General features: G+C 46.9%; 2 protein-coding genes and 1 long non-coding RNA gene across 3 annotated transcripts in view; 1 reads left to right on the forward strand and 2 right to left on the reverse strand.

Annotated features, from left to right (window-relative positions):
• Positions 1-8,816, reverse strand: part of SETD1B (SET domain containing 1B, histone lysine methyltransferase) — a 29,107-nt gene extending 20,291 nt beyond the window's left edge. The window contains exons 1-6 of the mRNA XM_026719448.2: positions 8,606-8,816; positions 8,207-8,358; positions 7,625-7,723; positions 6,826-7,096; positions 4,219-4,331; positions 71-1,255 (exon numbers count right to left, since the gene is read on the reverse strand). Coding sequence (XP_026575233.1) covers positions 71-1,255; positions 4,219-4,331; positions 6,826-7,096; positions 7,625-7,723; positions 8,207-8,358; positions 8,606-8,690 — 1,905 coding nt within the window. The 5' untranslated portion in view covers positions 8,691-8,816. The remainder of the gene's footprint in view (positions 1-70; positions 1,256-4,218; positions 4,332-6,825; positions 7,097-7,624; positions 7,724-8,206; positions 8,359-8,605) is intronic.
• An 8,005-nt stretch (positions 8,817-16,821) lies between these two features.
• On the reverse strand, positions 16,822-17,709 carry LOC148124616 (uncharacterized). Its single transcript, XR_015739586.1, has 2 exons — positions 17,542-17,709; positions 16,822-16,895 (listed from the first exon to the last, which is right to left on the reverse strand). It is a non-coding gene; the product is annotated as an uncharacterized LOC148124616 (long non-coding RNA).
• RHOF (ras homolog family member F, filopodia associated) lies at positions 17,669-24,085 on the forward strand. Its single transcript, XM_026719490.2, has 5 exons — positions 17,669-19,800; positions 21,565-21,652; positions 21,857-21,966; positions 22,392-22,526; positions 23,324-24,085. Exons 1-5 carry the CDS (start codon positions 19,648-19,650, stop codon positions 23,486-23,488), a joined length of 651 nt encoding a protein of 216 aa, XP_026575275.1. The 5' UTR covers positions 17,669-19,647; the 3' UTR covers positions 23,489-24,085.
• Positions 24,086-24,622: the final 537 nt, after the last annotated feature.

Here is a 24,622-nt window from a genome sequence, read left to right on the forward strand (position 1 = left end):
TTAACGACGGATACTTTGGGCTCCCCTGTGGCCCTAAGCCAAAAGGCTACCTGCACACCTGCTCCCTTACCTCTTCCATTTTTTCCGGCACGGGGCTGCTGCTGACAGGCGGCGTTTCTTTGACCTCCGAGGGCTCCGATTTGGATGCCCTGCTCAGCTGGTCCACGGGGGTGACGCTCGCCTCGCCAGCCCCTCTCAAGTTCTGGCAGGCAGAAGCTACCCCGGCGATGGGCTCGTCGTCATCCGAATCAGGCAACGGGGTCGGGCTGATGTCTTCCAAGCCGGTGCTGGAAGGGCGTGAGGAAGGGGTTTGCGCTCGATAGCTGGGCTGCGAGTTGGGGATCGGGGAAAGCTGGGAGGAGGACGAAGAAATGGGGCTGCCTTCCATGTGGATTTCATTGTCCGAGTCATGTTCGTTGAGAAAGTAGAGTTTTGTTCTCTGCTCTTTTAAAAGCATTTCGATCCGCGAGTCCAAACTGTTAGGCTGACTTTCCGACTCTACCGTCGGGGTGCCAGGCGTCTCGCTCCCTTCTGGAGTCTGGCTGAAGGACGCCCCAACGGAGGGCTCGTTCAGACTGTCGGGCTCCGGGGGCGGCGGAGGAGGGAGAGGAGGGGGCTCCTCCGGTTTGTCCTTTGCTGGGACAAATTCCGCCGGAGGAGCTGCGCTACTTTCGACGGTCACCTCGGCGGGAGGTAGGGGCGGGGCCCGCCGGTATTCCACTTCCCGGGACGTTTGGGAAAACTGGGGCTCTTCAGGCTGGGGGTACGTGGCTGGGGCTTGGTAGGGGGAGAAGGTGGACTTGTACGTCGAAGCACCTGAGTGACTCACGGGGGACGCCTGGGGATATTGCACCGTTTCCGGCTGATGGGACTTGAAGGCGCCAAACTGGTGCTCGGAGCCTCGGAAAGTCCCGGCTGAGTTATGCACATAGTGGTGGCCCTGGCGGCGGTTATAAGCGTCCGTGAATTTCGTTTCGTGCCTCCGGGATTTGTAGCCGGAGTCCTGTCCGAAATGGTAGGCTGGTGTGGTCTGTCGACTGGAGTAGGCGGAGTCCTGGGAAAAGGGGGTCCCCAGGCGTGGGGTCAGAGGCGTTCCTTGGGACTGGGGGGTGAACTGGCTGTAGGAGTTGGGGGTGTCCTGTCGACAACTGGAAAAGGCCGTGTCGTGGGAGAACGGGGTGCTGCTGTTTGGGGTGGTGGAGGATCCAGCCGAAGAAAGACCGCTGTCCTTGAGCCGTTTCAAAGTATCGGCCAACTGCAAAAAAATAAAATAAAAAATAGGCAAAGGTAACTGGTAAAGAACAGGTGAGACCTATTAGAACGGGGCTCTCCAACTCTTTGGCAACTTTAAGACTTGTGGACTTCAACTCCTAGAATTCCACAGCCAGCAAGTACAAAATACGTGTCCCCATAGTATGGTTCCTCTCTCCCCTTGGGCGGGGACTGAGCTGCGGGTCTTGCTTAGCTGGTAACCCTGGCTGAATGGGCACTTGCCAAATCTCACGGAGGATGTCACCTGACCTGCATGAAATTTGTCTTTGATGCCGAGAAGGAAACATAGCTCTGGCACAAAACGTTCCTGACGTTAAAGTCAATCTTTCCTCTAATCTATTCATCTCTCTCTCTCTCTCTTTTTTTTAAAAAAACAATCCTGTGCAGAATTAAACACACTATTTATTTTTTTAAAGCTAGGGTTTCGATAATAAAATATCAAGAAGGCACAGCAGGGTCAGTGGCATTTCTCCAGATATGGATTGTTCAGAATCGGAAGAGCAGCTGCCAGTGATTGCTGTCAATTAAAATTTACTTTGGCATCTTCAGCGAAATGAAAAGGAAACTTTCAAAACGAGATGGATCCTAAGCATTGCATGAAATATACATGGAGTGTGTGTGTATACACACACACACACACACACACACACACAAACACACACACACACTTACTGGATTTACCACCACAAGCAGGCAAGGAATTTCTTGTGTGAGGTTGAATTGGAGCAGGTTTTACCATTTTTTACAGTGGCCATTAAACGAACCACATGGTCCATTAAGTGGGACAGGGCTTTTTAAATGGAAATTGGCAAATAAGGGTCCCAAATCATGATTACAGGACGTTGCAAACAGTGATAAATGTGCAAAGTTGCCAAGTGCCCATATTGTGATAACGTGCAACAGGTGTAAGTATAGCTCATTTGTTTCCCCCCCCCAAGGCTATTGTAACTTTGAATTGTCACTAAACAAACAGTTGTAAGTCAAGAACTACCAGTATACACACACGCATACAATCTACCCCCTATGTACAATCTACATATGTCTCGTACTGTGGCAGCAGGAATCAGTCTTGAAACTCAAACATTGAAATGGGGAGCCATATATATTGAAATAAATAAATGGGTAACCACTAGGACACGATCAATAAAACCCACTCCTATACAGAAACAGGACCCCAAGAACCTGTGGAGCCCCGGAAAAGGGTCTTAATATTCAGTGCCCCTGAATCTGGCTGTTCAATGGAAGAATGTTTATAAGGCCTGGCGAGAAAGATTGCGCTGAAATTCCTTTGCATTGTAAGAAAACCCAGGGGGAGCTGCTTGATCAGGCTGGATTCTGAGCTCAGCATCATGAATGTGAAATGTCCTTCTTAATTCTGGATCAATTAAACTCTACAAAAAAGAGGCTAAGGGAAAGGGAAAAGAGTTGGGCAACTGTAACAGGTTTTTTTAAAAAAACCAACAACACAATGTTTCCTCTACAATTCTGAATAATGCCTGCAGAAGAAACACTCAAGTATTTAAAAAAACAAACATCTGCAGAAATTGCAAAAGTCAGTGATTGTGTATCCCAACAAGAGATGATGCTTCAAACAGAGGAACTACGTGCAGAAATTGCTCAACCAAGTTCAGTTTTCACAGTTTTTTTTTTTTTAAATCAAACTTCCAAAACGAAAGCTGGAAACAAAAGTAATAAAGGAAAGGGCACCATCCTAAACCAACTGTTGTTTTGCGTACACTGGCCCGACTGAATAAAATTATGCCATTTATTTAGTTGGAGATTAAAGACTGAAGAAAAAGGGGAAGGCAGTGCTGAAAAGAGGCATTTAAAATTCTAGGCAACAGGTGCTTCCATCAAGGAGGGAGCCAGCTTCCCAGGAAATGAACATGGATAGTTTTAAAACATTCATTTAAATTCTTGCTAGACAAAAGTGAATGCTCACAATGGATGGAAGCTCTTTATACTTAGTTAATCTAAATGATTTACAAAGGGTTAGCCGATGGAAGAAGGAATTCTGATTAAACAAAAAAAGCAAGTGATACCTCCAGGAAACACACCTATTTTTGTTTTCTTAGCATCTGGCTGTGGCGTTTTGCAGGACTGAGTTTCTTTGCATCCCTCGTCCAAGTGCATAGGGACAAACTTCAATTATTAACATTACTTCAAGACAAGTTTTTTTTTCTCTGTCCTGCCCCGATTTCAAAATCGGACTAGGTGACTTCTTAAGCGGCGTTCACAAACCTATTTCCATTGAAATCGGTTAAAAACGTGGAAATGTAGGTCTTCCACCTCCTTAACTGGGATGAGGCTTTGTTTCGACCTGGGCGCGGGGTAAAATCAAAGTTTGTGGCTTCCATCAAAGGTCCCTACTTCAATCACCCCAAAGCAGATTTCTAAAATAAGCCGTCAAAATCCAATTTTATCGTGGTCAACTGGCCAGATATAGAAACCACAAGGAATGGACATTGGGGACATATCACACTGTCAGAAGGCCTTCTGACTACTATCTGTTAACTGCAACAGGAGCTCTGAAGAAACTCAGCAACTTTCAAGACGATTTTGACAAGTCAGTCATATATAAACGGTTAAGTTCACATGGAACGTACAAGGCTACTCTGGATGTTTTGAGAGTCACTTGGACTGAGTGAGGCAGATACAGAAATGAGATGAATAAAATACAATGGATTTTGTTAGGGAATGAAATATATACTTTAAATCAATGTCAAATGTGGCCCCTTAAAGATGTGTTCAATGTCCAGAATTGTCTATTCCAAAGTCTGACTGCCGAAGGGAAGACCAGAACTAATGGGACATCAATCTCAGTCATGTCATTCTTGAGTCAGGCAGGCAGACAGGCCAGTATATCCAAATCACAGTTTGCTGTCAACAAAGCTCTTTCTTCTTAGCCTGGAGCATCACTTAAAATGAACCGAGTTCCAAACCTACCTGCAGGGTCTCACTGAGGGTGGGGGACGCGTCTTGTTCATTCTCCACTGGCAAAGTCTGCGGTGTGTAGAGCCCGTTCACAAGGAGCTCATAAAAATGCATGCGCTTCTCACCTGGAGAGGTAACAAAACGACTTGTTAAAGGAGGTGGATGGGCCAATGTCTACTCTAGAATGACCTAGAACCCTCGCTCTTGCCTTAAGTGGAGAAAGCAACTTTCTTCTGTGTGACAATCAAGGTTATCTAAATGGCAAAAATAATGACTGACAAGTCACCAAAATAATGGCACAATGATTCCTCTATTCACGGAGAAGGAAGTTATCTTATTGCAATGGCGGAGATCTACCCCATGTTCAGGTCTGGCAGGTCCAGAATGTCAATTGTTGAGAAGAGAATTAGGGAATAATCAGAAGATTCCTCCCTGCTTCCGTCTCTTGCTTCTGAGCTTCTCCAAAGGGGCTACTAGATTAGCCTTCCTCTTGTTCTTGCAATCCCAATGCAGTGGCGTGAAGTTGCAAGTACTCAGCACGACTATCTTAGTTAATCTGATCAGAATTCTTGCAGGAGAGGCCCATCACCCGGGCTGAGGGACTGAAAAGTCATTGCATAGATTACCTAGTGAGCTCTTGACTGAACTGAAGTCTTCTGGGAACACCAGTAACACTTAGCTTCTACCCCACCTTATCACACTCAATTATGAGACAAGATTGTGCAATTTCACTGGGCAGGTTATTGTCTCAGTTACACCAAAGAGATAAATAAATCGAAGTATCACTAGATAGGCCTTATTATCTCAGTATCAGCAACAGCAACACTCTTAGTATACGCTAACATACAAATTTCACCTTAAATGACTCACAGTTAAAGTTACACTTTTAAGATCTCTGGGGTTATAATCTTCAGAGTCTAACATTTAAGCATTATGCATCATTAACACTGAACCTCACATAATTAACTAAAAAGTATTGGATATGTCAGAATCCAAAGAGGAAACAATTATTTTAAAGGCTAGTGTTTATATAGAAACCTATAACTTCATTTTTATTAGCAGTAAGCGGTCAAAACGCGTGCAAAATACTAATGCTGAGTTTTCATACAATAGCAGCCTGAAGTTTCAAGCAATTAAGTAGGAATTATGAAGATTTCACATTATTTTCATTTAAAGCCAGAAAGACTTCAGGCTACAATCGCTCATCAGTAAATGTTGTTTAACTCACTGGAATTACTTCAAACTAATAAAGTTAGGGTTGGGCTGGGCTGAAAATATTAGCTCAACTGATGTATCACAAAGTACTCGGGGCAAAGCAGAAATCACAGATGGTGATATCGTTTATTGATCATGTCATTAGGCAGAATTAATACAACGGTGCCTCAAAATAATGTGGAAAGTACACTCAATAGCAAAGCCGTCTACCTGACCTATATTTTTTCTTCATTGATCAATCCATTTTTTTTCTAACATGCATGTCTGAATCCTCTGGTCACAAAACGGGTAAAAAAATATTTTACTTCCGCTGAAATTCAGTGAACTGGATCAAAACTGTGTTCCAGCATTTAGCACTGAAAACAAAACGCAGTTTCAAACTTTAGCACAAACGCTTTTTAAAAATATATTTAAAAATATATTAAAAATAAAATAAAAACAAAAATTTCAATGTCCTGAAATAAGGTCTTTGTTTACATAGGCTTTTCAACCCCTTTTGCTCCGAAATGAAACATTCCCCCCCTGCTTTTTAAACAGATTCTCCTGTTTCTCAGGGAAACAAGTTACATGTTATATATGAAAGTAACAAATTGGCCTGAATGATTGAAGTATGTTTCCTTGCTGCAGGCCATAAAGAAGAAGCGGGGGAAAAAACAGCAAGAAAAAAAATAAAATAAAACTATCCCTTATCCGTTTAGGAATTATATAAACCATTTCATTCATCCTTGGTTGCTTTCCTTATGCCTAGCAGGGCCAGCGCTCCGGACTCTCAACTGGGAAGGAATAAGGGTATACTGTCTCTTTAAGAGACCAGGCAAGGAATATTTTTGCAGTCCTCTTTAAGAATATACTGATTTCCACAATACAGGGACAAGATAAAAGGAAGTGCTGTAATCCCCCTTGCAGGGGGATAAACCTTCCAGATTATTTTCTCAGACATTTTTCTAAAGGGAATTCACACACACACACACACACACACACACACACACACACACACACCATTTTTTTAAGGGCAAAGCATACTTTGTGTCCCAGGAGTGCAAGGAAGGGGGTGGGGAAGGGGGCAGGATGGCAAGCGATGGGTCAGCCAGAGTAAATGAGTGAAAGTGAGCCGATGGCAGCATTTGCTAAATTACAGGCCTGTCTCTTAGCAACCGACAACACACTCAACTCCACGTGACAACAAGCGAGGAGACACAGGGGTGTGTGTGAGAAAGAGGGAGGGAGGGACAGCCATTTAACAGTCACCCCCCTTTTAATTAATTAACGGCCCTCCTCAAGATCTGCAAATGAAAGAAAGAAAACCCCTCCAGGATCGGCGCAAAAGGTAAGGGAAGGAAAACCCAAGCAAGATGGAGGAAAGGCTGCATCCAGTGGGGAGGGAGAAGGGGGGGGGTGTCCCACCTTTTGTATCCAGTTGCACGTGGATGATATTCCCCATGACGGAAGTGTTGTGCAGGTGCTGAACGGCTTCCCGGGCGCCTTTGACGGTGGCAAAGATGACTTTGGCGATGCCCAGGTGCTTCCTGTTCTTGGGGTTGTACAAAATTTCCACCTCTTCCACCTCCCCGTATTTTTTGCACATGTCGGTCAGGAAGTTTTCACGGATGTTGTCGTTCAGCTTGGCGAAAGTGACTTGCTTGGGGGGCACGGGCCCCACGTAAAACTCATCGATCTGGAGGTTTGGTTCATGTGGGGGAGGAGGAGGAGGAGGAGGAGGAGGAGGAAGCAGAGCCCAGGACACGAGGGATGGGGAGGGGAGAGGACGGAAGGACGAGGGAGGGAGGGAGGGAAAGAAAAAACAGGGATGGGAGTCAGTTTGGTGGGAAGCATGAAAGTTTAAGGCGCTTCTCTTGAAAGGGAGCGCAAAATGAAAGTTTAAAAATGCTTCTCCGGAATGGGAGAGCCATTCCCAGCCGTCCGAGGCGCAAGACATTCAACGCAAACTCCCACGTTGCTGCTATCTCTGCTATCTTCCTCGGCCATGCCTTGTTTACACAACAACTGACAATCTGGGAATGCCTCAATCCGGCCAACTTTTGACAAACAGCCGCTCAACTTCTTCACCTGGCTTGTCTTTGGCTACGCTAAGTGCTCCACAAGCAAGAAAGCTCAAAGAGAGGCGGTTACACGGACTTCAAGCCAACAGGAGACCCAGCACCACCACCACCAAAAGAGTCCCGCTCGGCCTCTCTCTCTCTACCTTAAATTTCGGGACGGAGAGTTCCAGTTCTTTCGTTTTGGTCCAGATGCGTCCGATCCTGGGGTCTTCCACGCACTCCACGGGGGCCAGACTGGGGTTCTGCAAAAAATAACAACAACAACAACAACAACAATAATAAAAAACATCCATGGAAAAGCAGCAAGGGGATATTGCTCGCTTCCCAAAGAGCCAGCATGTAGCGATCTGATCTTTGCCATGAGGGCAAAAAAACTTTTACCCTGCAGAATTGCAAAGCAAGGAAGCTTTTTTTTTAAGGGGGGATTTTAGATGCGGGGGAGATGAAGGAGCTGGGGTCCCCAGCCAGCAAAAAGATAGCTGGAGCTTTTGCTTTTTTCCTGACAGGCTACGTTAGGTCAGGGGGTGTAACTTCAGTCTCTTTGCTGGCTGTTTCCTAGTGAGCTTTTCTCTCCCCCAGGACATCAGGGAAGCTCTCTGCACTTCCCTAGAAAGAGGTTTTTGGGGGGGTGTGGAAGAGAGGGGGGGAGGGAAGGCATGCATAGGTTAGGGTAGCTTTCTTGTCCCTTCCCCCCCCTCCCCCTGGGGACACCCCCCCCCCCTTACAGGAATGCTGAAGTGCTGCCCATCGTAGCGGTAGAGTTTGTGCTGCCCTTTCTTCAGCGCCGGGTCAATAATCAACTTGTAACTTTTCCAATGGTGGTTTTTCTTCTCGGCCGAGGGACCCGCCGGACCGCTCTCCATGCCGTTGATCCAACCTGGGGAACGGGGGGAGAGGGAGGGAGGGTGAGCCCCGGAGTTAGAAGGGGGGTGCGGGGGAAGGAGAGAAGGAGAAAAGAGGAGGAAGGGAGCCGGGGGCCCCGCCGCCGCCGCCGCCGCCTCCTGGCAGCCCCGGCCAGCCGGGCAAAAGCGGCGCCGCTGCTGCTGCTGCTGCTGCTGCTGCCCTATCGGGGCCGCCGCCGGTGGGGGGAAGGAAGGAAGGCAGGCAGGGGCAGCGGCGCTCACTTGAACTCAGTTTGCGGACCGGCTCCTCGCTCGGCTTGGCTCGGTCCGCCGCCGCCGCCGCCGCCTTGCTCTCTTTGAAAGACATTGTCCGCCGGGCCGATCGTCCGTCCGCGGGCCGGGAGAGGCCGCCGCCTCCGCCGCCACCGCCTCGGCCGCCGCCGCCGCCGCCGCTGCTCCTCCTCCTCCTCCTCCTCCTTCACACGGGGCCGCGGGCTCCCTTCCGCGGGGCCGGGGCGCCTCCTGCCGCCTGGGCGCTTTTCCTCCGCTTGGCGAGCCAGCACATATTGTGTGTGCGCGCTGCCCGCCTGCCTCCTTCCTTCGGCGGCTGCTCAGGCATCCCACAATTCTCCGCCAGGGAGCTGGGCGAATGGCTAACCGCCCTCCGCCGAAGGCACATTCACGGCAGCTGCGCCGCGCCGCGCAGGCCCCCCCGCCGCCCCCGCCGCCCGCCCGCCCGCCGGCCCCGCCGCCCCCGCGCGCCCCGCCCCGCCCATAAAGGCCCGGGCTTTTCCCCCGCCCCCGCCAGACCCCCGCCCGCCCCGCCCGCCCGGCCCCGCGTGGAATCTGCCGACTAGCTTTACCTAAAGGAGGGGGATGCGGGGCCCGGGCGACAAGACCCGCCGCGGGGATCGGGGTGGCGGCGGCGGGTGGGCGAGGAAAAGAGGGGGGGCTCCGGTGGGGGGCGTAGAGGATGAGATTGTGTTCAGGCTGGGGGGCTGGAGGGTGGGGGGACACGTTTGAGACTGGGGGTTTCCCCCTTCCCAGGCTTGGCAGGGATCCGAGGCGCTCAGCGGCCCCTTCCCTTCCCCGGCGGGCGGGGCAGGAGGAGGAGGGGGGCAGGAAGGGGGCGCCCCGTTTTGTTACAATGTGTCAATTTTACGATTCGAGGGCGGGAGGGAGCGGATGAAAGGCAGGCGGGCGGGCGGCCAATCGGGAGGCCGCTTCCATTCTGCTGCCGCGGCTCGGGGCAGGCCGCCCCCCACTCCTTGCCTTCCCAGGGCGGCTTTGGCCTCAACGGGGGCTTTTTTGGGTGGGTAACGGGGAGACGCGGCGTGGCTATTGGCTGGTCGGAGGGCCCGGGCGGGCTCAGCCAATCGGGGCGCCGCTTGCATTCGGCTGGCGTTATTAGAGGCGGCGCGCGAGGCGAGCCCCGCAGACGGCCGTGGAGAGGCGGCCGGAGAGGAACGGGGCGGGCGGGCGCGCTCGGCCATGTTTTTTTTTCTGCAAAAAAAAGGGGAATGAAACTGGCCAGCTGGGTTTGCCTTTGTTCGCGGGCGGGCGGGCCGGGGCAGGAGCAGGAGCGCTTCCCCGCTCGCGTGCAATGCCTGGCCGTCTTTTAGAAGGACCCCGAGGAAGGAGGAAGACGTGATAAAAAGCCGGATTTTTTGTTTGTTTTTTTCCTTTCCCCATCTTCCCTCGGAGCCCGTCTTGCTCTCGTGTCTTAACTAGGTCATGGCACGCCCTTTAACGCCAGCAAGTCCCAGTTTTGCATGACCAAACAAAGTCAATCACACGCGTCTTTTGATCTTTTTTTGGAAAGCGCTGGCTTCTCTCTCGCCTGAAGTGTACATTTCGAGATAAGTCCGAAACACTTTAAAAAAAAAAACAACCAAACGTAACCTGGCCATCTTTTAAAAAGTTTAAATCCTTCCGTGCTAACAAGGTAACGTGGTTAAAGCTATAGAGGTAGGCACCGTTGAGAGTCTTGCAAAACAGGCAGGATCCTTTCCTTTTGTCCTTTTACATTGTAAGTACCCGATCCGTTCTGTCCTTCTTAATAATAAGTGTAGTTTTCATGTTAATGTTAACTGCAGTTCTCCTGGTTTATTTCTTTCAGGCTTCATTGCATGTCATGATATATATCTCTATATATCTATATATATATATATGTCTTGTTGATCTAAACCAATTGCTTCTGAAGCTTAGAGATGCTTAAGATGTTGACCTACAGTAATTTAAAATCAGGAGTAGCCACACTACTAACAATGGACGGATCGGGCAGAAATTGATCGTGTTTTTTTAAAAGATGGTGGGGTGGGGTGGGAGGAAAGACCACGCCGTTGTCTCGAGGTGCGGCATAAATCACGAAATGTACCGACTTAAGGCAGCCCAAATTGGCCGGAGTCAAAATCCAAATCCATAAGATGTCGTAACTCCCTTTTTGTATTATTTTGCTTTGGTTCTGTTGTTTTTAGCCATAGATGTGACTAGAGGAGATTTGATTTGTAAATTTGCGGCAGATCAGAGAGCGTGTAGCCAATATTTAGCAATAGTGGGCTTTTTTCCGCCCTTTTTATATGCCCCAACCTCCCCCAACTTCACCTCCAGATCTGCGTCAGGAATGGTGTGCGGGTAAGTAAAGCTTTCGCCCTTGCAGTGGAAAAAGAGAGCAGGCCTCTCTTTCTCTCTCTCTCTCCTTTTTTTTCTCTCTCTCTCTCTCTGCGACAAAAGGGCTTCCTCCAGGATGGATATCTGAGCTGCTTTCGGTTGGGTGGAGGGGGAAATACTGCTAACGATCTGGGCGGCTTGGGGCTGGGTGGGGATCGACCACCAGGATCCGATCCCTTTTCTTCCATCTTGGCCAAACAAAGCGCTGGGCTTGAGCTGGAGGGGCTGCTCGATGGATCCAGGCGGACTTCAGAGAAGCTGCCAAACTGCCGCCCTTGGAAACGAGGCAGAAAGATGTCTGTGCCTTTTTTCCTCCCCTCTTATTGCAAGCAAAGACAAGCCGAGAGGTTGGCTTCCTGCAGTCTTTAGAAGGGCTTTGTTGTTCGCTATTTTTGCTGAATGCTTTTTCCTTTTCCAAGCCAGAGAACCAGCGATCCGCAGCAATGGAAGCGAGTTGGCGTTGCTCAGCTCCCCCCCCCACCCCCCACCCCAACAAACACATTCCAGGGTGTGAGGAAGGGAAGCAAAATGGAGTTTGGCCGGTTCTCTGTGAACAGAGGCAGGCAAGCTGGAGCCGTGCCGGGGTGGGGGATGGGGGCCGTGTGCAAGGCTGGCTCCCAGTGGGACGCTTTGTTTGCTCTCTCTCTCCTTTTCCGCCTTGCAGGAGCTGCTCCAAGCGGCTTTCTTTGGTCCCCGGACAGCCCCCTGGCTCGGGCCCTGCCTCTCCCCTCGGATGGAGCCGGGAGGAAGCTGAGATGCCTCGCCTTCTCCTCGCTGCCTTGCAAGGGAGGGACGGGGAAAGATGGTGGCTGTGTTGCAGCAAGCCCTGGCTGGGCTCCAGCCCTGCCTGCTCTTCTGCTGAGCGCTCCCAGGGGAGAAGCGAAAATAGCCGGGCTCTTAGGGAAGCAGGCTGTGCCCTTCTACGTCTCTCCAGCAGCAGCAGCAGCAGCTCCGTGACACAGTTGGGGAAGGCAGCCTCTCCCCCCTGGCTTGCAGCAGAGGGAGAGGGTTGCTCAGACATGGCGGCGCTGCCTGCCCTCCCCTGCTGCTGCTGCTGCTCCTGCAGGCAGCTGGGCAAGGGGTGGGGAGGACTCGCCCCGAGCTCCTGCCCTGGAAGCTGCAAGCTGGGTGTTGGCAGCATTGCTCAGCCACTCTTCCCCCAGCCCTGACCCGTAGGAAGGGTGAGCTCAGCCATGTTGGAGGAGGAGGAAGAGGAGGAGGAGGAGGAACAGCAGCTGCAGCAGTAGCAGCAGCAGCGAAGGGAGCTGGTGCCCTTTTGTCAGACCAGAGTGGGCTTCTTCCTGCTGGCATCTGCCCACTTGGCAGTGGGGCGGCTGTGTCAGGCGTAGCCCAGCTGAAGCCGCTTGCTTCCCTTGATTTGCAGGGCCGAGATCCAGAGGAAGGACAGGAGAGCCACTCGGGCACTCCCTTCTCTTTCCTCCAGCCAAGATGGCTCTCTCTCTCTCCAGCAGTGGATCCCCGGGTTGCTTCACTGCGCTCGGCTGCTTCCAAATGGGGGCATTTTTGGGAGAGTAAGGGCGACGCCTCGGGCCTTGACTTCACGCCAGACTCTTCCATGCAGCCTTTTCCACAGGCTCGGCCAGGATCTTTTTGTTTTGTTTTTTAATCGATGCAGAAATGAGTAGAGGAGCCCCCAGCTCTGGTTTGGGGCTTAGAAAAAGATTAGCTGTCCTCAGAGCAGCCGGATCGGCAAAGTAGGCAAGGATCGGCAAGCGTAAATCCATCTGACCTTTCTCTTCCCTATCAATCTCTCGGGAGGGGTGAGGGTTGAAGCATTTCTCTTCCATATCCCTCCTGCTGCTGCTGCTGCTACTGCTAAAATATTCAGAGGGAGGGCCTGGGTGTTGCCTCTCGGATGCCATTTTACCACTTCTACCGGGGAATTTGCTCAAGCGGTTAAACCAGTTTTTAAGCAACAGCTCCGAGGAACGGACTCTGCCTGCCTGTTAAACATTAAGCTACGTCATCCTTCTGGCCTTTGTGGGAAGAGAGAAGGTAAAGCGATTGCTTAAGTCGAAAGCATACAAGTGGGACATAATCCTGGTGAATTAGCCAACTGCTTCAGAGTCAACCTGCTTAGTCTGACATTGTACACTTGGCGGCCTTTAAAGTGGGGTTGGGAGAACCGGCTTTAATTTCTGCCACCGGGCTGAACGAGGAGGCATCCTGGCGCATTGTTATTTCCATGTGAACAATCCTGCCGGGAGAGTGCTTGCGTGCATCTTCTACCGATTTACCATTTCCTCTCCCTCAGTAGGTGACCTACTTGCTGGGAGTGAGAACAGCGAGCCCAATCTCTGGATGCTGGTTTAAGAAGGCATCTGCCCCAAGATTGCTGGTGTGTTATAGCAGAGTCGTAGCGGCCGATAGCTTCTCAAATTCCTTTCAGATGAGTCGGAGCCAGGCGCCAGCAGCAGCCCAGTACAAGCTTCATCCTGCAGCCAGATCTTTGTGCATCTTCCTTGGGTTTTTCTTTCCCTCCACATTGCACTGAGCCTAATATAGGTCACTGTGCAATGGCTGCTCTTTAGCTTCCATGTCTTTTGCAACTGGGCTAGCTAGAGTATTGCAGGTTAGTGTTTTCCAAGCAATCCACAGAGATTTCCTGTACCGTTGTTCTATCTATACAGTTGCAGTTTTTCCCCCCACGCTGTAGATAGGTGTGAAGGGAAGGCTGGAATACATGGAGAATTGTATGTAGAACTTAATCCCATGATTTCAAGGCTGAGGTAAGGTATAAATTAAAATGTTTGCGGCTTGCGTGAATAGTTGTGATACTTAGACACAATAGAATGCCTGGTCTTCCTCTTTCACTGAAGTGCCCGGATTACACTGTTGTGTCCTAATTTGGGATGTCTAGATACTGGACTGTTTATTTTAAAAATTTCAACATAGTGGCTGCGTCGAAGGCTCTGCGATTGAGTCTTTTGGTTGATCAAAACAGACTTTTGGAATTTGTTCAGCATATTTATGCAGATAGTGTAGACCTGTGTTGGCTGAGCTTGTCAAATTGTCCTGAGAGGGTGATTTGCACTGAATTTGTGGAGAAGTGGCTTGCCTGCTTCATCACTTTAGCCAAACAGCAGTGATATTTCAGTGTATGTCACTTTCAAGGGTATTTCACTTCAGTCATTTTGAACTGTCCTTGGAGAAGGCTTGATGTGCAAAAAGGCACATCATTCCCCGCGTTTCTAAAGATTTTCAAGTTAGAGGTAGAAATTCTATGTTTTTCTAGACCAAATGGCTCAGTGTCCGTGTAGGACAAGAAAACATCTGAATTGAGGCCAGTGGGGAAATCCAAACTAACTTCACTCAACCATTGGGGAATAAGCTGTGTGAGAGCAAGTTCTTACAAGCAGGCCTCTTGGCCCGTTTCCTGTTTTGTTGTATATTTAGACAGCCAAGACTCCACCCATTTCTGTGAGCCAGAAAACTTGAGTACAGAGGGGCAGTTTTATGAAATGTTTGCACTTTCTGAATGGCTCTTTGTCCGGAGCAAGGTCTAGTAGTTGAATGCTTTTTTTTTTTTCTCCTTTAAACTTTAAACCTTTCTCCAGCAGAGGAAGAAAGAGGCTGAAGGGGGCTGTTTAGGCAGCTATAAGGGGATCTTCAAGCGGGTGGAAAGAGATTAAACAAAAGAAACAGGATTGGCTTCCTACCTTCCTAATGTGAAAGGAACGCATATGGTAGGGAAGAGAAATGGAGGAATACAGTAGGAGCTTATGTACAAGAAGGATACTTTATGGAGTAAGGTTAAGCTGCTCGTGCCGTAAGGAACAAGTAAGGAACAAAACAGAAGCTCCACGTTCATCATGTGATTGGCTCAGTTTCGGTCTTAACGGTGGTGTTTACGAAGCCACTGCTGGGCGGTGTGCAAGTCAGTTTGTTCTGTCGTCTTGTATATGCAGCCAGTTGTCTATCCAGCAGGCCATAGCAAACCAAGGTTAATGTGTTATTTGAACCCAGTCTTGTTCGCATATTGTGCTACGCCATAATTTGATCTGTCTGGTCTTGATTAAATATTATATATCAGTCTGATCGGCTGTGGCTCTCTCGGCCAATCACGGCCGAGGTGCAGATCTTGTCATTTATTAAGGAGCAGTTGCTAGGATGCACTGGCCTGTATTTCACCTCTTTTTTCTGAACTGCTCTCAAATGCCTGATGTTGGATTAGGCAGCCCTTGGCAATCTAACCCAGGAATTGTTTGTGTGGATACGCTACTGAGGAGTTGGATTTGGGCAAGGAACATGGCATTGTTGGGAGCTTGGCAAAAGGACTGCGTTAGTTTTACCTTTGGTAATGCTGCTAAATTTGGTAGCTTTGGTAAGCCTAAGCACACAGACATGACATTATCCCAAAAAGAGCCAGCCAATTCTTTAATTGTACACTTCTGGAAAATTGTTAGACAAAGTAAAATTGTACGTCTATCCTCCAGAGACCTTCCAGTTGGTGTATTAGTGGCAAAGATAATCTGAGACCAGCAAGTGCCATTTGGATCACATTACCTTTGAATAATTGCCTTGGTAATGAATGCCATCCCTTTAAGGCAAAAATATTAGGACATTTTTCATAAACACGTGCCTACTGGTTAAAGTTCTGTGTCAGACTGCAAAACATCGAGTCCTGAAGCAGACTGTGCTCTTCCTCAAAAGGCCGGCTTTAGTTATGTTTGTTTTGCAACACTAAGAGACGGATGAGGAAATAGCATAATTCAAGTTGCTTAAATGCAGGGAACTTCAGACTGTTTCTACTTTATGATGGCCTTCATTTTATTATGCTTTCCAATAGCTGGATGACATGTGCTCTGGAGAGTATTGAAAATGGCATGGTGTGGTGTATTTTGTGCACGTGAGGTTTCAGGGCCGGATTCTAATGTATCACTTTTAGCAGAAATTAGGTTTGAGTTTTATGGGAGACCATAGTTGGCTTCCCATTGTGTGAAGTTCTAAATCCACACGCTAAGCTAAAAATCAAACCTGGATGGATGCGATGTGTGAACTTATTTTGCTGAGCCAAAATAAACCGATTCAGTTCATGGAACAAAGTGAAGTTCAACCTACTGACTCCTCTGGTAAAATGGTTATTTTCAAGTATTCAAAAGGCAGCTGCTAGCAGTGCGAATCTCTACCAAATAGCGTGGATGGGCTCTCAGTAGGATTATTGGCTATTAGAATATTCAAGGCCTTTGGCCTTGGCCATTGAAAATGACAAGTCTACATGAGGGCCACTGAAGGCTGGATTTGCTCAAGACACTTGATTACTGAATGCACCCATTTTCTTGATTCATGTAACACACTGAATAATAAATTATTTGAATGAGCAAAACCTTGTTCTTTGTGGCTTCACCAGCAATCACTAAGCAATGTTGTGCAAATGCTACTGTTAGGTCTAAGTGACCTGTTTAAAAATTTGTCATGTTTGCAAATTTCCCTAAGCTTGCTTAATATTTGAATGTATCTTTAATTTAGACCTTTTTTTTTCTACTTAAAAAAGGAATTTTTGGTCTGGTCTTCTTGAGTGAATTACTAGAAAATGTTAAATAAGTCTTGTGTTTATTTCAATATTTTCCCACTAGCTAGATAAAAAGGAGTCAACTTATTCAAGCAGCAGCTCTATAAATGCTTCAAAGCTACAGTGCTAGATTAGAGCACTGCCATTACTAATCTGTGTCATTTTCGGGCCTATTTCAGTTCATTGGGTTACACATTTTGAACAAATGTCAGCATGCAACAGAGGAAACATAAGGCTGTAACATGAAACCTGGAAGGTAGAGCAATGAAACTTTGCAACACCACATGAACCAATTTATACAAAAATAAGGTTTATTATACTTACTGTTTATGTAAATTGATTTCCGCCAATATCATGCTTTTGAGGTTGCTAAATTAAAGGGAGAATGTAAAACATAGTTAAAAGAGGGCAGTTTTGCTATTAGTTGCAGTGCTAACTCATGCTAGGCTTAGAGAAGGAGGAAGTATGTTTCTCATTTTACAGATGTGGTTTGTTCCCGTTTCCGTGTTTACTACGGAGTGGACAACTTGTATATTACACATATAGTAGAACTCCACCCACCCACCAGTAGAGTACAAAACTGGCATGCTTATGGCTGAGAGGTTTTGTAATTAGTAGTCCCAACTATAAATGAATGCCAGAAATGTATACTGTACTAATTATTTAAAAATTATGCAAATCTACGCCTTTTAGGGAGAGAATAGGAAACAAAGGCAGCATTGAAGAACCAGAAGTTCACTTAGCACACAAGGTAATTTATGCAGATAAAACAAAGGCACAGAACATATTGTTCCCAATCCTTGAAAGGGAAAAAAATGGGATTAAAGTACAGTGACTTGTAATGCTTTTTCAAGAAAAGTCAGTTACAAGCATTGCATCCACAATGGTCAATATCAGTCAGAAGTTACTTCTGCCTTTTGTTTTCCATGAACTTGACCCCACCTCCCAATTGTAGCTAGTGTGCAATGTGAGCTGAATGGATTTTTCTTAAATATTTCAAGCTTTGCAAAATTACCCAGGTTTCAGAAGTGATTTTCTCCGTGAGGCTCATTCAAAGAGCACAGGTCCAAAGCCCCGTGGAAGAGAAGACATTGCTTGCTTGTGCTTTCGGGTCAGCTGACGTCTTCCTCCGCCATCCGCCTTTTGCTTTTTGGACTGGTAGCAATTTCCCCTTCCGTTTACTGTCATAGCAAACTTCCATGGGTGGTGATTTTTTTTAGGCCTAGAGGACCATCTAGTGGTGACACAAAGTAGCTACAGGAAGAAAAAAAAACGGCCTCTCCATTAATGGTGACTTCATGGACATCCAAGCCAACATCCATGGATGTTGCCAGGCAAGGTGCTGCCACCTGTTGAGAGCTTTAAAACTGCTAAGTTGGAGAGTGGGACACAGCTCCCAATTGATCTGCTGAGCCAGCTCACTAAACTTGTACTTAAAAATGTACATATTGTGTTGAAATAGCATGCGCGCAAACGATGTGAGACAAAAATAAAGCGGTATTTGCTGAAAAGGACTTTGCCGTCTGTATTGTAATTCTTTTTAGCGAGCGTGGGTGTTTTATTTCTTAATCCCAAAGTGAGACTTCAAAAGGCAGGCCAAAGATTCACAGATAACTTCCTTCCCACCCGCATGCGTGCAAAAAATAAAAAGACTACATGCACTACCTTTTAAGCTGATTGGAGGAAGAATAAAAATATAGGGAGCATCGTTTACATGCACAAGATGCTTGCACGGTACACTACTCCAAATCCTATTTAAAACCCAAAGACCATCCTTTATTTTGCATATCTTCTTGCTGGAAAGGAGCAAGAAACAATGTCCTGGTAAGAATAAGGTACCCCAGAAGATGAAACAAAAGTGTGGCAGCACCAAGATCTTAAATCATGGCAACCTCATTTTTATTTTTTGCATAAAGAGCTTCCGAGATGGTTTGTTGCATTTATTTTAAAAAAAGCCTTAAGCTTGGCTTGGGATCCATCAGGACAAAGTGAAGGGGACTCTGGAAACCCACAAAGGCAAATTGATAATACTAAATGCAGGAAATCCTCAACTTACAAGTTCATTTAGTGACTTTCACAGTTACAGTGGCACTGAGTGCCATTGAGTGTTTTTTTTCACACTTGTTCCAGCATCCCCATGGTCACGTGATCAAAATTCAGCCACTTGGCAACTGACTCATGAGAGTTGCAGTTTCCTAGGGTCATATTAATCATCTTTTGTGACAGGTGAGATTCACTTAAAGAACTGCTACTAACTGCAGTCACTAGTGTGGCAAGTTGTAAAATGGGGCAAAACTCAATAGTCTCACCTACGTTGGGCTTCGCTCTAGTTGTAAGTCAAGACTACCTGCAATTGAGTTGGGGCCATGTACCCTAAGACAGGATTACAATGCCCATCAGCCCCAACCAGCTGGCCATGATATAATGGCAAGGGTCTTCAATTTGGGCAAGCTTAAGACTTGTGGGCTTCCAACTCCCAGATTTCATGAGCTAACATGGCTGGAGGAGGAATTCTGGGAGTTGAAGTCCACTTAAAGCTGTCAAGCTTGAAGAGCCCCCTGATATAAGGCAACAGTGGTGGTGTGCACATGGGGGGGGAGATAAGCCAAACTGCAGAAACTTGTGCCACAACTTTGGGGATGATTTAACTTGAAGACAACCCGGTTGAAGACCTTCACCTCATTTTATTTGATGAATCTCGTTTCTTTTTAAGTACCCAGAGGTGACCATATCTAATACCGCAAGGTGGGTCGGGCTGCTTTTCCTGCCTGAATCAGAACAAGAACTCGCAGCCGCTCGCTTTTTTCTAAGCCAGCACCTGAACCGCAAACTGGCTCTAAAGTGATCCGTCCTGACAACCCGGGCAAAAAAAAAAAGAGCCCGCATTGCGGTACCCAAGCGGGGAAAGAAAAGCTCTTTTCACGTTCCGGGTTGGGTTGATGCAGAAGGGCGAGGGCGGCTTCCCTCGTCGCTTTTATAGGGAAGCTGGCGGCGGCGGCGATTTGCCACCTTCCGAAGCCGCAGCGAGGAGGAAGGAGGCGAGGCCTCCGCCGCCTCTCTTCCCTTCTCGCACGAAGAGCGGGTCTTTTCGAGGAGGCGGCGGCGGCGACGGCGCTAGTCCATGGCCGAGAGAAACAGCTCGGGACCCGGCAGCCGGGAAGCCAGCGAACCGAGGAAGGGCTCAAAGACCGAGCTGAAGGCGGTGGTGGTGGGCGACGGCGGCTGCGGGAAGACTTCGCTCCTCCTGGTGCATGCCAAAGGCGCTTTTCCCGAGGTAAGCGCCGGCTTTTATTGACCCCCTCAGCCAATCAGGGCTCGCTCGGCCCCCTCCTCAGCTCGCGCCTCGCGGGAAGCTCCCTGTTCCCGAATCCCCGCGCGGGAAGCTTCTAGAATGTCTGGAAGCTTCCTTCAGGGGAGGCTTCTGGAATCCCCTCAGAGGCACCAAACAAACAGACAGACAAACAAACGGCGGCATTTCTCTCTATTGAGAGTGGGGATCTCTCAGAAAGGGATTCCCGCCTCCACCCCCATGGTGGATCCCATGATCCCCTGGCATCCTCATTCTGGCACCTCAGGAGGATTCCTGCTTTTGGCAAAGGTGCCATTTGTAGCACCTTCCTCAGGCAGTGTTCCTCTCAGGAAGGAGATTCTTGGCCAGTAGCGGACAGAAAACCAGTCCAGATGTGCAAGACCAACACAGCTGGGGACGATGGGTTTGATAGCGTTTACCGCCTGTGCCCTTCCCAAGTGGCAGGATGGCCCAAGGGTTCAATGCCCTGGAAAATGGCAACGTTGTCCTGACTCCATCGCAAAATGAATCAAAATAAAGGCATATAAATAAATAGAAGCATATAAATAAATAAACTTAAAAGACAGGAAATAAAGCCTCAAATTTTTTTTGTTTTAAAAAGAAAAGAATAAGAGTCATTCGAGCCTCACTTTGAGGGGTTCCATCTTTGTCCCCTGTTAGGCAAAAGGCATGCCTCTCCCATATTTATTGACTTTTGAGAAGTGGAAAAAATAGATTTAAATGAAGTGAAAAGTCTTGCCTTATTGCTACACATGCAAACGTTGTGGAAATTACTAAAATGGAGCAAAAGTGTTGGTGGTTCATCTTAGGAAACACCTCAACATCTATGTAGCCGGCAAGGCAACAGGATGCATGAGTGATGGACTTCCCGTTATTGCTTTACTTGTCTCAGATTAAAAAGTTAGGAGATTGTACATCCTTGATGGCCTCAGAGATCATCCATTTTTCTGCACATGGCTCTAGGTTAAGGACAACTTGCTACCTCCATGAATGAATAAATGCTTCTGCAATCAATGTGGCCCCATAGCAAATCTGAAGTTGATACAACCATTAATGCAAGTCTAGTTCCAAGGAACTCAGCAATGCATAAGTATGCATGGGACTGAAATCCATGGCAGAATCCAGTTCTTGCACAAACCTGCCTTTACTTCCAGGATTGATGCTTGAACAATTGCAGAAATCCACACACAATGTGCGTTCTACTTGAAAGAACTCCTGGACCAGGAGGCAGAAGTCAAGACAGGATATGTGGAGGTCTGTGGTCTGCCACATCCTAGATGCAGCTTAAAACAAGAAAAAAAACACCCAATAAGCTTTAGCTTTTTGAAGGTCTACAGATCTTTGTCTTAGTCCAACACAATGGCTGTTTCAGGCATCTGGATTTATTGAGTATTTTTGGACAGCTAGTTCTTTTGCTGCCCATCAGTTATCTATGTTTTTATCTGCTGCTCTTAAGATGGGAGGCAAAGAAACAAGCTATCAGCAGTCAAGACTCAGTCTGCTATCCTTAAAAAGGTCTAAACTTTTAACAGCTTTAAAGACAGTTTAGAAGAGTTTGAAGACAGTTTTTAAAACTGTTTAAATACACATGGTTGCCATCACTTAAACATTTGGAAATTTTTGTGGCTATTTTTGTAGAAGGGAAATATGAAGTTGTAAAATACTCTGGGAGGAGCTGTGAAACTTGACAGTGTATACTAATAACACTCATTTTCCACTTCCGCACAGCAATATGCCCCTTCGGTCTTTGAAAAATACACAACCAATGTCACCCTGGGGAAAAAAGAAGTCGTCTTACATTTGTATGATACTGCAGGTAATATTCATCTTGATTCTGCTTTTTTTTAAAAAAGAACGTTATTCATCCAAATTAGGTGTTCCTCTAAATGTTTAGGTAATCTCTGTGGGGCAAATTTACCTGCTCCACACATTATTGTAAAAAACAGAGCAAGAAATAAGTCAGCCAGAAATACATATACATGTAAAAACGTACCTAAATTTGGTAATTTCTTCCTTTTAGGACAAGAAGATTATGATCGCTTACGGCCACTCTCGTACCAAAACACTCATGTGGTTTTGATTTGCTATGATGTCATGAATCCTTTTAGTTTTGATAATGTATTAATCAAGGTAAGAGGTCTTTAGAACTAAAACATGAAAGAATTATGATTTTCTTCTCTATACAGTCACCTTTTGTGAAGCTGCTATTTAGAAGCCCTTTAGTGCACATATGATCTAGAGCTTTCTCCCAGTTGGTGTGCTGTCACTGTAGCTTGTAAGCCATGATTTAGGGATTTGCATGAACTACAAATCAAACCAGTTGCAGCTCATTGAAGAAACTTATCATTTAGTATATGTAATTGTGGTATTTCCAAAGCTACACCATCAGCATTTATCTAACTCTCAGCCTTCAAGACAAGAGAGGATAAACCAGGAAAGTTAGGAGAAGATGCCCCCTAACAAGTCACATTTCTTGCAAACCACAGCTTAGTATATCATGTACCCCTATTCCATTTGAGCTCATCTAGCAAAATCCACGCTTTGTTCTCCAACAGTGGATCCAGGAAGTGAACCACTTCTGCCGCGGAATCCCCATCCTCTTGGTGGGTTGTAAAACTGATCTCCGGAAAGACAAAGAACACCTCAAAAAGCTCCGTTCTGCTCAACAGGAACCGATCACTTACAAGCAGGTAAAGAGAGCAAGCCACTTACCTCTTTCTTCAGGTATAAACCACTGAATTCAGGTCACCTGTCCTTCCAAGCAACAACAGGTCAAAGAGCAGGTCAGTTGAGGAGGCATCAGCCATGACCAAAGCTTCAGGTCCATCTGCCTTCATGTGGAGGCTATTTCTCACCAGAAGAGCAATTTGATTGAAGGTGTAAGATGAAGAGCTGAATTTGCTTCCTGACCCAGCATCGAAAAGTATTTGATGACCGAGTTACACACAATGCACTGAGCCACAAAATGATTTGGTTTAGACTTAAGGAATCCATCCCAAGGGCCCCTTTCCAAAAGGCAACTGGACATTCTTATGGGTTCTTCCTTGAAAAAGTTTCACTTCTCATCCAAGAAGCTTCTTCAGTTCTGCTTCTTTCAAGGTTTTTTTTTCTTGAAAATGAAAACATTTTCAAGGAAAAAAAAACCAAGAAAGTCCAGTTGCCTTTTGGAAAAGTACCTTTGGGTACAACCATGACCAGGATGATTGAAAATTTCTATAGACTCTTGGGAGGCTAGGTGAGTCCACTTGCCTCTCTTGTGCGATGAGATCGAAGTACATATATTCACTCCTGCAACTTTTAAGATGGGGCAATACAGAGCACACAGCTCCCCGTCTCCTGGGACCCCCGTGTCCTCCTAGTCAGTAGCCCTTCTCACCATCAGCTTCCCCAAAGCAGCATGAAAAATCCATAAACCATCAACCAGTTTATCTTGTTGCTCGCTTTCAATGCCATCTCTTAAGGCTTCTGTGGGTCTTGTCTCTTGCAGGGTGAAGAAGCCTGTAGCCAGATCGGTGCCAGCATGTACCTCGAGTGTTCAGCCAAGTTTCGGGAAAACGTTGAGCCCATTTTCAGCGAAGCGGCTAGCATAGCTTTGAACGCCATCAAGAAGGCCAAACGCCAGAACAGATCAAGGCCTTGCGTCCTCTTATGACGACGTGAAACTGGACAGAGGAAGAGAGTTAACTGTTCTTCTTCCTTCCATGATATCCAAGGAAGCATTTGTAGGTTTCCGTCTGGACTTGAAAAGAGACTTTACATTTGGATTGTAACAGGAGGAGAAACGTCTTTATTAACTTCTGCTTTTGCAGCCAGCGGTGAGAAGTTTCACTAGGATGCAGCTTTTCCTTTCCCAGGTGTTTTTTTTTTTTACTTCCAGAAGATCACTTGCTACTTGCTATTTATGCCTTTAAACTATTTTTGCTGTGCCTTTAAACTATTTCTAGTTGACGGTTGGACTCTTTATGTCAATTTTCCATGTTTCTGTCTTGGTAATGCTCTGAACTGTACTTTAAAATATTTTTTTTCACTTTAATAGAAAAATAAAAACCTGCACTGAAAGGATAAATATTTGTACTTATGGAAAAGGGAGTGAACGTTTCATTAAGCTACAATACCGGTAATAAGTAAGAGGGCCGGCTGTTAATGAGTTAAACTTTTCTAAATCTAAGGTTATCAGATCAGTTAGTTTACCCAGGGGAAAAATCAGTTGATATCATACATCAAATAACTCAGACTTTAATCAGCAGAATTTATCTGGGTGCACAGAGCATGCATCAAAGCAGAGAAGAGCTTTGCCTTGGATTCCAGCTTGCACCTGTCATTCCCAGGGCTCCCTTCAGCAGGAAACTTAGCCTCTGTGGAATACTCAGTGATCCCAAAATTCTTCATAACTAATCCTGAAAAGGCCTCACAACAAACACATTCCAAGCCTAAAATTATGGTGCAGAATTGCAGGGAAGGGAGCCGTTTCTTTCTTTGCCATTTTCTGCCCCTTGAAAGTGCTAAAAATTCAAGGGAAGAATATGGAAATCATCACTGCCATATTTGGCTCAACAAAGCCCGGAACATATGGTGATTTCTCCCTCCCACCTGAGCTTCAAGAAGATTTTGTAATTTCTCATCTCCTGTCCTTGCTAAAGAATTTGGCTGAAATAAAGGCTAAGGGAAGAGTGGAGACTCCCGCATGTATCGTAAAAACAGCCCGAGCATCTTTACATACCAAGTGAGGGCAAAGAGATGTGGGGCAGCTATCCAAGCAATTGCAACTCTGCAAACTCTCTGGATT

The sequence above is a fragment of the Pseudonaja textilis genome, chromosome 15 (assembly GCF_049901715.1).
Source record: "Pseudonaja textilis isolate UNSWEBS1 chromosome 15, rPseTex1.2, whole genome shotgun sequence".
Taxonomy (NCBI): domain Eukaryota; kingdom Metazoa; phylum Chordata; class Lepidosauria; order Squamata; family Elapidae; genus Pseudonaja; species Pseudonaja textilis.

What these genes read in the sequence shown, in the direction of transcription:
- RHOF (XM_026719490.2), top strand. Translation starts at nt 19,648, where the DNA reads ATGGCCGAGAGAAACAGCTCGGGACCCGGCAGCCGGGAAGCCAGCGAA. An exon ending in ACATTTGTATGATACTGCAG is followed by an intron (nt 21,653 to 21,856) that starts GTAATATTCATC and finishes TCTTCCTTTTAG; the next exon opens with GACAAGAAGATTATGATCGC. An exon ending in AACCGATCACTTACAAGCAG is followed by an intron (nt 22,527 to 23,323) that starts GTAAAGAGAGCA and finishes TGTCTCTTGCAG; the next exon opens with GGTGAAGAAGCCTGTAGCCA.